The sequence below is a fragment of the Alexandromys fortis genome, unplaced genomic scaffold (genome assembly GCF_014885135.2).
Source record: "Alexandromys fortis isolate MF-2015 unplaced genomic scaffold, M_Fortis_MF-2015_v1.1 scaffold_2_26212498_36691700, whole genome shotgun sequence".
NCBI lineage: Eukaryota > Metazoa > Chordata > Mammalia > Rodentia > Cricetidae > Alexandromys > Alexandromys fortis.
Genome location: NW_026067931.1, coordinates 10,307,397 through 10,318,960, shown reverse-complemented (window position 1 = coordinate 10,318,960; position 11,564 = coordinate 10,307,397). Strand labels below are relative to the sequence as shown.

Sequence of the window (11,564 nt, the reverse complement as noted above, 5' to 3'; positions counted from 1 at the left end):
TATGAAGATGAGTTTCAAAGCAAATTTTCTCCGTATGGTCTTGCCTCAGGCTGAAGACTTACGTACAGTTGCCCGTTTCTATGAAAATAAGAAGTGGTCAATTGCAAGAAAAAAAAACATCTTCACATTTAACTTTCAGAGGGAGGAGGGATCATATGAGCAAGAGGGGTCAAGACCATGATGGGGAAACCCACAAAGACAGCTGACCCGAGCTAGTGGGAGTTCACAGACTCTGGACTGACAGCGTGGGGCCAAACTAGGTCCTCTGAATGTGGGTGACAGCTGTGTGGCTTGGTCTGTTTGTGGGACCCCTGGCAGTGGGACCAGGATTTATTCCTGGTGCGTGGGCTCACTCGCTTTTCGGAATAAAGAAAAGAAAAGAAAACTGCTTTGGAATATTAGAAATTACCATCAATTAAGCCTATTCACTTATTTTTTGCTTGCTGGACATTGTGCTTTTGAAGGCCGACCTTGTTATAATCTAGTGTTGAGAAGCGGCGTTTTGGAGCAACATCGTATTGCCTTCCACCCTGGGTCTTAGAGCTATGTGTGTGAAGAGGAGATGAGCAGCAATATGAACAGTTACATATTTCTGCCCCCTCTGCAAGGAGACAGCTTGTCAGTGGTGAGTTTTCATTTCTGTGGCCAGATGGTAAAAAACATCCATAATACTGTGTATATATATATATATATATATATATATATATATATATATGGTCAGCAATAAGGTTGGCATGATGGATTATGGAACCACCAAAATGGCTTATTACAGTTATTAACTGATGATCATAACACACAGAAAGGGGGAGCACGCTCAGGGGTTATTTAAGGGAGATGAGAAAAATAAAAGCAGGCTGCTATAATCATGACACCGCATATGCATGTGGACCTGTTTGGAAGATGAGGCAGCGAGATAGGAATAAAGCAGTTCTGTTAGGATGCTAGGAATCCGGATTCTCGAATGCAGCTTCCCTTTCTCAATAGGTCTCCTGCAGACCAGGCTGTCCCCCAATCCACAGTGAGAATGACTTTGAACTCTTGATGCTCTTGCCTCTGCCCCCCTCCCCCCAAGTGATGGGATTACAGAACCATGACTGCCATGCCCAGCAAGGATATTTTTCTTTAATATGATAAAAATCACAATGGTGGCAAAGATAGTGAATTCAGCAGTCAGTGCCGTGGGCACAGAGGGCCGCCCCTAGTAAGCAGACATCCGAACCTGTGGAGAGAAGCGTCGTTAACCCTCCCTCCTCCTCTGTGTGTGTCTGCTCAGTAGATGTCAGGATCCACAGTACTGAGAACACTTCGGAGCAGTTGATAAGCTGAGCTGGAGGAGAGCCCGAACCTAACTGTACTTGGATCCCTCCCCCAGAATGGTCGCAACAGAGAGTAAATCTTGAAACAGTTGTCCAATGCTCCAGCTTGTGTGTCTTGGCTGAATTCACATTTAGGAATCGAGAAATAGGCAGATGGGGAAAGAACCTGTGGTCCTAATTAAGTAGGGACACACAGCAAGAGAAGTTGAATGGAGACATTTCAAAAGTAGAATGCCTACCTTGCATTAAGTGGAAAATGAGTATTTTAACTTAATAGCAAAGGAAGAGGAACTAGTGCCTATTTTGATTTCTAGCAGCTTGCGAGTTCTTAAAGGAGTCAAGGAACAGCCCTCTTGCTTCTTATGATAACATTAGTAATTTCTCAGGCTGTAGGTTTGAATGAGTGGAATGTTCCCTTTTCCTCTAAGGGCTTGGGACACCTTTGTCCCCTTTCTTATATCGCTGTTCAAAAGAACAACAGGTTCACTTCGAATAGAACCACAGTGTTGATTAGGACACAGGCCGCCTCACAGCACAGAGGAGGGGGTGGCTCAGTGGAAGATGCTAAGAAAAATCCACACAAGTCACAACTCACATTTTATTCTTTGGGTGAAGAAGGTTAAATCTCCCAGCTCAACATCTGAAACCAATTCATTTAGCACAGGAAAACACACACAAAAGTATACTTAGATAGCTTCTGTATTTTAAATAGGTAAATGGAAGAATTTTTTTTTCCTGAAATGCAACTTGAAAATGTGATTAAAAATAGCTTATATCTCTAAGTCAGTATTTGACCCTTGACTTGGAAACGGGACTCTGTGCACACACGTACACATGATGTGAAAAATTCTAAACTGTTTCCAGAAGGCAACTTCCCCAAATTTCAGACCTTAGCGGACACTCCAGTCCTCTCTCCTCAGACCCATGGAGGACTTGCTGAGCCCAAACAAGCATTGTTCTACCCTCTTGCTTCTGACAATGCAAGCAAGCATGTCAGTGGCAAGCATGGGGGAAAACTTTGTTACTGCATTTCCAATAACCTTCTCTATATAAATCGTATTTTCTGCTTTTGAAACAGCTATTGAGACTTTGGAAACTTCCCCTCACCACCACAGTCCTGCGTCAGGCCCATGGGCTGCAAAGCTGTATGGCATTGCTTCGGCTTGCATCAACATTAAAACATTTTTTTTTCTTCAAAAATATCTTACCCTCCATATTTTCAGTTTCAGTGCCCAGGAATGCATTGGTGTCTAATAGATAATATTTAGTAATGGAATACATCTGCTTTCATATATCTATAGAATTCTTTTGAGTAGTAACAATTTAATCCACATTGCATGGCTTTGACCATGTATTGCATAACATGGGCATGCATTTTGCTGTAGTTTACTTGCTGCAACATACAGTAATCCCCTTTGATTTACTATTTTAGAATATGCTACCTGGGAATGAATGCGGCAAACAATTTAGAGTAAATCAGTCTTTCTTTCCCCCATTCCTCTTCCATAGAGTAGGAAACTGAAGAGCTGGAAGATGAACTCTGTCCAGGATCAAGCATCTCATTTCCAGACATTGAGGCCTGACTAAAAAGATGACATACTTTTGATCTCAAACATCATTCAAAAATTATGACTTTTACGAGTATAATTCTTAAGGACGGTTGACCTAAGAATCACAGAGTTGAACTTCAAATACATAAAAGAGATGAGCTCCCCATTTTTTTTGTCCTCAAGTCACCTTTTGGGGGGTGACTAAAACTATTTGGCATAATAATTAGAATTAAATTTCATTGAAGAGTATAAAATAATCCTAATTCTCAAGACTAAATCTGTCACTGTTCCTATAAATGCATTTATTCTTACAAGAGGGGTAAAATGACATTTCAGCTGATTATTCTTATCGGTTGCAATTAAGCAAGAAAAACAGGAAGTAAATTTTAGGATACTATTACAATGTTTCTTCCCTCAGCCACAAAATAGGAAATACTGAGATTTTTATCATGTAAATTTTACTGGTCCAGTGAACTTAATGAAATATCAGCTTCAATTCAATCTTATAAATGAACTCTTGTTTCATTGGCATTTACAGTCGTGGTTGGGGGCGGGAGGTTGTTGATCAAACGTACACATGACAGCATTTCCAGAGGCTTATGACCATTGCATTTCATTCAGAGTTTTCAGAATGTTCAGGACTAGTTAATTCCCTTTGCAGTTTCATGTTTTAAAAGGCATATAGTAATTCCTAGTACATGCCTCTACGAAATGTTGAAGACAGAGAGACATATATAGTGTGTGTGTGTAAGTTTTGTTTTGTCTTGATAAAAAGAAATTCTAATCTATGAAAATATTACATCAAGTCATTTTGCACCTGGTAAGGAAATACATGAATGTTAGTAAATATTTAAAAACTTCAGATAAAGTTCCAGCAAATCGACACAAATGAAGAGCTTAAGACGTAACACAGCCATCTGAAATAATAACTTTTCACATAACAGAATCAACACTTTATTTGAAAAGTGACCTTGTTAGCATCCAGGACTCAATTATACATTCCAGCTATATTTAAGTCCCCTTCCTCCAAAATCCAACCCATTTAAGGAGGAGGGTTTACCTATTCTGTCTTGATTTTTATTTCTCCCAGCAGCTGCCATACATGAAAAGCTTTTCAACAGGCAAAACTCATTTTGTATAAAGGATCACAAACTTTCCCTCCCCTTTCTTCAGGCACAAGCAGCCAGCTTCTGTGTGGACAGCCCTGCATCCTTTGATACCTGGCTCTAGATGCCCTGACTGTTACCAGGGGCTTTCTAGCTCTTTGGGGGCTGCTTTACAAAGCATTCCACATTGTTTAAATTGTTCAGAAGCAAATGGAACTTTTTCCCCCTATTTACTTCCTCTTCCCTAAAGAGAAGTAAACCTCAGCTCGTCCCTAAAATCTGCCCCCTACATGCGTATTTACACAAGTATTAGGCACCAGAGGTCTGCACCCCATCACATACCATGCCAGTTTCTAAGTGTACGAAGGCTGTTGGAGCAGAGATTTTCTTCCATTGGGAGCTGAGTGTAGCAACGTGTCTGTCAACACGGGACCCTTGGCTGCTCAGATCAGACTATTGTTTCGTGGTCCCACCTGCCTTGGCTCTGATTGATGTAGCAACAGTATCTGTCATAAGGGCTGTTCTGCTTGTAGGAGCAGACGATGATACTGTCCTGGGGTACAAAGAAGATGCTGTCCTCGGGCTCTGGGCGGTCAGCTGAGCCCTTGACGTCCAAGGCACTGTAGGCGAGGGAACTGCCCGAGGGGCAGTAGCCATCCAGATATCTGGACGTCTCCTCCTGACGCCCACTCTGGACTAGACTCTGGCATTCTGCTTCCTCTGTGGGGGTGGGGGTGGTAATGGAGCTGGCCATAGGCACCTCACCTGGCCCCTGTGGGAGCAGCTTCCCTCTGAGGCCTGCCTTCTTAGCCAGTTCATCTGAGCTCCCCTTGCCGGATTCCAGGTCTGACGGGGTCCTCAGCAGTTCCACCACTTCCTTGTCCTTGGGTTTCCGGAAACAGGGTAACTTGCGGACCCAGAGGAGCTCATTCTCAGGCCACTTGGTGCATCCCTCGGTTTTCCTGGCCAGGGCAATGGCTGCGATGCCTGGTAGGCAGATGGCTGGCCCGATGGCCAACAGAGGGATGTTCCCCAGAGTTTCCCCCTTCATGCCAGAGACAGTGAACATGAAGCCAAAGACCAGAAAAACACTGACCAGGGCCACCACCAGCCCAGTCCGCGGATTTATGTCATCAGGCCGCATCTTTCACTCCATTCAGGTTGGGAGCTGCTTTGGTAGCCAGGGAGCACCCCTTCTCTCCTCTGTGGAAGTGAAACCACAGGGGTTAAAAATTTCACAACTTCCCACCCACCAACTCTTTCTTGCTATCTCTGAAAGACTCTTTCAACCTCTCTCTCTCTCTCTCTCTCTCTCTCTCTCTCTCTCTCTCTCTCTCTCTCTCTCTCTTTCTCTTTCCTGTCCTCTCCTCCTCCTGTCTTTCCCCTCTTTTCCTCTCTCCCTCCCTCCCTCCCTTCCTCCCCCTATCCTCCCCCTCCCCATCTACTGTTGCAACCCTGTCTCTCTCACACCAACGTGCACCAAGTAGGGTCACCGAGTTACCTGAAGGCTCCTGTCACCTCCCGTAAATGGGAAGAGCCGGAATGTCTCCAGAAACCTTCGTATAGGCTGTCCCTTGATCCTCTCCCTAGGTTCTGAGAGCCGAGCCTGGCTTTTCCACCGACACCGCACATAGGAGGTGGGACAGAGGAGGAGGGTCTTTCCCAGCCTGGCTCTTGGCGTGTAGGTCTCGGGAGCTCTGGAAGCAGAGCCTGGCGCAGCGAGCAGAGTGGGCGCGCAGCGCTGCCACCGGCGAGGAGGGAGGACTCTGTCCCGGCAGGAGGAAAGCGCGCGAGCCTGGCCGCCTTACATCACTTACATCGCTCTGGGAACAGAGATGGACGCGCGGGGGCGCGAGGGGGTCAGAGCCGGGTGGTCACGCCAAGCAGGCTCCGGGGGCTTTCGTCCCAGAGCAGCAAGCAGGCGGGCGGGTCCAATCGCGTCCAAGCCGCTGCCCTAAGAGGGAGAGCAGATCCTCTTGCCCACGAGGCAGCCGGTGCAACGTCCGAGTCTGGGTTCCAAATTCTGGGTCTGAGGGCTCCGGGGCCAGCGGGAGGTGAAAAGGGGACTTGCTGCCTTGGCCAGTTCCAGACCTGAGAGATGCCTCTGCCCCGACAGCAGCCAGGTGCTCTGGGGCTGCCCATACCCCTCTCCCTGGCAGCTCCTCGAGGCGCGAGGTGCCCTCGAAGGAACCGGGTCGCACTCTGTTCCCGCCTGACCTGAGCACCCCAGGAGTGCGCCCGACTGTAGGAGCGCTAATACCTGCCTGCTTCTAGGAGTCACCAGAGGCTCCTCCGCTACCCAGTTCTGCCCTTGACAGAAGATGGCTTTGGAAACTCAGTCCCACAGCCATGGTTCCAATGGCACCCAGTGGGGCAAGGCTTCTCAGCCTCTTTCACTCGTCCTGTTCCCTCAGCTTCCGGCTTATAGCATCCAATTGCCTGCTTGATATTGTTCTTTGGATCATCTTCAGACAGCTCACGTTCAAATGCCAGCAGGAACTCACCCGTCCTCCAAGCTTCTCTTTCTCAGTGAGCTCCTTATATCCTGTACGCCAACAGCATAGTTGGAACTAGAAGCTGTTTTTCTTTCCCCTGGAGTTTCATCTCCTAAGTCCTCTGGCTTTCTCCCTGACCCTACTTAAGCCACTCCACCATCCCAGGTTTCCTCTTCTTTTAAGGTTATTTTTTATTATTTTGTTTTTACTAGCACATATTAGTTATGCATAATATTAGGCTTCATGGTGACATTTTCACACCTGTATTGGTATATTTTGAACATATTCATCCCCATTACTCTCTCTTCCTCTGAGTCCCTTCTTCTTTCCAAATTTTCTCCTTTTAGTTTTCTACCATGGCTGATTTCCCCCATAACAGTCATTCCAGTGGGCACATATTGTCAGGCAAAAAGGGCCAAGTACAGTGAAAGTACATTAGTTTAAAAAAAAAAATCGCATCACGGTGCTGGAGAGATGGCCCAGTAGTTAAAAGCACCTGCTGATCTTGCAGAGAACCTGGGTTCAGTTTCCAGCATCTACACGGTGGCTCCCAACGGTCTCTAACTCCAGGCCCAGGGCACCCAACGCCGCCTTCTGGCTCTGTGGGCAGCAGGCAGGCAGCAGAACACTCATACACGTAAAAAGATCATCACGATAGTTGGGATTTCTTCCTTGGTGGGGTGTTTTAAGTTCCCCCCTTCCTGCGATGTTTTGTACAGCAGACTGTGCTAATGAAGGAGGAACACTTCGCAGTCCCAGTTAGAATTTATAGAGCCAGGTTTAGGGTGTGTTCCCCCCCTCCCCATGGTCTTTAGACCAGTCACTGCTCAGAGTGAGTTTCTGGTCCTCCTGGCTTGAACTGAGCTGTATTATTTTCACTTGCTTTCTTGATATTCCCTGCCTGCCACCTGTATGCCTTCTGAGATCTCACTTTAAATAAATTTATATACAGGGCTGAGGAGATAGTTCTGTTGGTACAGTGCCTACTTTACAGACATAGTGACTCCATTTTGCATGCCTAGCACCCACTTAAAAGCTGGGTGTGGTAGCGTGTCCTAAATACCAGAACTGGGGATTGAGACTCCAATGCTTGGAGCCCATTGGCTAGCTGGCTTAGCTGAATGCATGAGCACCGGGTTTAGTGAGAAACCCTGTCTCAGATCATAAGGTGGAGCCCAATAGAGGAAATCACCCAATTTCAACCTCTGACCTTCACACCCAGGTGGCAAGCACATGTGTATACCCCACACGAACCTGTACACATGATACACAGATCAGATACACAGACATACAGACATAATGTGCCTGTTATATTTTTGTTATCTTGACACAAACTGGAGTCATCCGGGAAGAGGAAACCCCAAGGAAAGTGTCCTCCTCAGATTGCTGATGGGAAAGGTGACTGGAGTGTTTCCTTGAGCAGTGATTGGTGTGGGAGGGTCCAGTCCACTGTGGCTAGTGCCACCCCTGCGCAGATGGTCCTGGGCTGAATGAGAAATCCACGAGATACCTGAGTAATTCATGGAGAGCAAACCAGTAAGCAGCTCTATTCTGTGGTTTCTGCTTCAGTTCCTGCCTCCCGGTTCCTGTTTTGAGTCCCTGCCATGACTTCTCTCAGGATAGACAACAGAAAAGGACACCAGAACACACAGGTTCTCAGACACAACTCATTTATAAGTCTTTTCTCTTGCAAGAAAAGGAGATGGTTGGGTGTTATCTTGGCCCTTTTCCTTCACCAGGTTTCACTGGTGAGGCTTCTAATCTGCCACTGGACTCAGATGGAGGAAATATTTGGAGGAGAAATTGGCTGAACCCCTTCTTAGCTCTATTCTTTCTCAGTTCTTTGGCAGCCACTTCTGAGGGGCTGAACTGACGTCAGTATTGGGCAGATATGCCAACTATAGTGCTGGAAATCCAACTGGGTTCTCACGAAAGCAGGGCTGTCAGGCAAAGGCCTCCTCTTATTTGTTGAAACAGTGAATTCCATTCTGCCTCTTAAGCCATGTAGTTCATCTCCTTAGGCACTGGGTAAGACCTGGGCATAAAACCACAGGAAACCCCAATCACTGTTTAATTATAAGGCTCATTCTCCAAGCCAGTCTTTCCCGGGAGTACCTTGAGATGGTCTCTGGACGGCAGGTGTTCTTGCCTACATCAGCACAGACAGTGGGTGGAGATGGGAGTCATCACTCAGGGATAGAGAGGCATCTCCATATTTACTTTCTTGCCCATGTGGACCGATAGCGCCAGAATTCTAACACTTTAAGCAGTTCTTGCAATCCCGTGCAGGTGTGCAATCATGAACAAAAGCATCTCTTGTAAGAGAAAATTCAGAGAACAAAACAAGGCTTCAGGAAGTGGGTGTCTGGGGAGGAAACAAGGAACACTCTACTTCCCAAGTCCTGGCATGCTGGGATTTGGTGGCTACCCTGACTCTATTATACAGATAAAATTCAGAAAGTTTCATTTTAACTTTCCTCAGTTATTTGTACCTGAGTGATTATGATGTGCATGGTGCTGTGCTAGGGACCGGGCAGACGGGCGGGACAGCCAGCGTGCCTCTCTAGAACTACAGAGAATAAGACATACACGTGGGTTAGAGCGATACAGATTACAAGGTGCCCGTGAGAGACCCTGAATATCAGTGTCTGTGTGCTCACGGCGCCGTGTCAACACGTGTCAACACGCTTTGGCGTGTTCTGTGTCTTCCTTCTAGGCGCTACAAAGTCACCGTTAGGCTGATGCCAGTTTTGTAGCATAGGGACAAAGGCATGGAGCCAACCACATGTTTGGCAGTGAAGTGCATACCCTGGACTCATCTCCCTTCAGGGGCCTCCTTACTCCACATCACATCTTCCCCCCTCAGTTTCCCTACTGCTACAGGACCCTGGTTTGTGGGGCTTCTGGAAACTGGAAGATGAAGACTGGGAGTTTTGTCTAGTGAGAACAATAGTAAAGCGGTAAAGCTGCAGCAGACCCGGACAGCAGAAGGGACAGCACACATACATAGACCATCACATCCAATCGCACCAGGCTATGTGTTCCTTCATCGCGTACATATTCTCCAGGATAGATCATGTGTTAAACCACAAGGCTTACTGAATTTATTTAAGAAGGCTGCAATCCTATCAAGACTTTACTACATTTATAGTAGAATAAAGCCAGAATTCAATAAGGAGGGAAATTAGAAAATTCACAATTACGTGAAAATGAAACAACCTGCTCCTGAACAAGTGGTTCAAAGAGGGACTCGAAAACAGTATCTTGAGGCAAAGAAAATTGAAATGCCATATAAAAGTCTACAGTATACAGCCAAAACTGTTCTCAGAGGCAAGTTTATAGAGCTACATATTATAGGAAAAAAGAGGGAAGACCGAGTTAATCAGCCCAACTTTACACATCGAGATACTAGGGGAGAAAAGCAAACTAAATCCAAAGTTAGTTGAAGGGATAAATAATAAAGGCAAATGTAGAAATAGATACTAAAACTGAAAGTTTTAATAAAATTGACACTAGGTCCTTTAAAAAGAGAAACAAATTGGTTACACTTATGTTCAGCATGAAAGAGAAAAGAACTCCAAAGAAATGGATAAATCCCTAGAACGTGTGACCTCCCAGGATTAAGTTATCAAAAAAATCTCAATAAACCAAAGAATATAAACAGACCAATAACAACAGGTAAGGGACTGAATCTGTACTCAGTATCCCCAGCAAAGAAAATTCCATGCTCCAACGGTTTCTCTGTGGATTCTGTCAAATGGTTAAAGAAAAGCTAATGCTAATCCTTCTTAAACTCTTCCTCAAAATTGAAGAGAACATTTTCAAGACCATTTTACGAGTGCAGAATTACCCTAATGTCAAAGCTACCCCATGAGAAAAGACAATTACAAGGCAACATATTTGATGAACGTGGATGGAGACATTCCCAACAAAATACTAGCAAATTGAATTCAGTAACTGTTGTGAAATATTCCTTTACACTGTGTGAAGATGTGCCACTGCGACTGGTTTAATAAAAAGCTACATGGCCAATAGCTAGGCAGGAGGTATAGCAGGGACTTCTGAACAGAGAGAGCTCTGGGAAGAAGAAAGGCAGAGTTACCTGCCAGATGCAGAGAAGGCAGCATGGGCAGTGCAGAGGAAGTAACTGAATCACACAAAAGAACATAGATTAAGAAATATGAGTTACTTTAAGTTATAAGAACTAGTTAGGAACAAACTGAAGCTAAGGCCGAGCTTTCTTAAATAATAATAAATCTTGCTGCCTTTTTTTTTGTGTATGTGTGTGAACTGGCAGCCCAAAGAAAAATCCGTCTGCAAATAACACACTATGAAGCTCAAATAAGATTGTACTAGAGATTCAAGAATGGGTTTCTATATGCAAATAAGTAAATATGCCACAATACAGTAATAGAATGAAGGATATTATTTAAATGATTATAATAATATATACAGGAAAAGTCTATAAAGATCAGACATAAATTGGCCATCCTTTTATGATAAAAGTTCTTCAAAGGTTGAGTTTAGAAAGAATACTCCCAACATAACAAAAGCCACATATGACAAACCCATACTTAGTACCGTATCCAGTGGTGAACAGCTGGAAGCTTCTAGTTCCTCTAGGACTAGAAATGAGAAAGATGCCTATTCTCAATACTTCTACTCTAAAGGGGGCTAGAAGTCCTTTCTTGAGCAACTAGATCAGAGGACCAAAAAACAGGCATCCAAACCAGGAAGGAAGAAGGTAAAATTTCTGATTAAAGATGACACAATATTTCATATATCTATACACATATGTATTGCCTTGAAGATTCCACCAGAAATTAGTTAACATGAATAAATTAATTCAGCAAAATTTCTCGACACAAAATCATAATAAAAATTAGTTATATTTCTATGTAATAACAAGGAGGAATATGAAAAGGAAACTTAAAAAATCCAGTCTCTAAAACAATTTTAGAAGGAATAAAATTCTTTCATAAACTTTTTTCTTTAAAATTTTTAAATTCGCTTTACATACCAACCACAGTTCCCCTTCCCTCCCCTCTTCCCGTTTCCCCCACCTTCCATCATCCTGCCCCCCCTTCCACTCCTCAG

At 44.7% G+C, this 11,564-nt stretch overlaps 1 protein-coding gene across 1 annotated transcript; it reads right to left on the bottom strand.

Moving 5' to 3' along the window:
- Nucleotides 1–1,128: 1,128 nt before the first annotated feature.
- Tmem215 (transmembrane protein 215) lies at nucleotides 1,129–6,462 on the bottom strand. Its single transcript, XM_050145452.1, has 2 exons — nucleotides 5,474–6,462; nucleotides 1,129–5,175 (listed from the first exon to the last, which is right to left on the bottom strand). Exon 2 carries the CDS (start codon nucleotides 5,114–5,116, stop codon nucleotides 4,421–4,423), a length of 696 nt encoding a protein of 231 aa, XP_050001409.1. The 5' UTR covers nucleotides 5,117–5,175; nucleotides 5,474–6,462; the 3' UTR covers nucleotides 1,129–4,420.
- Between the last annotated feature and the right edge of the window lie 5,102 nt (nucleotides 6,463–11,564).

Coding starts and splice junctions, on each gene's coding strand:
- Tmem215 (XM_050145452.1), bottom strand. CDS start 5,116: ATGCGGCCTGATGACATAAATCCGCGGACTGGGCTGGTGGTGGCCCTG.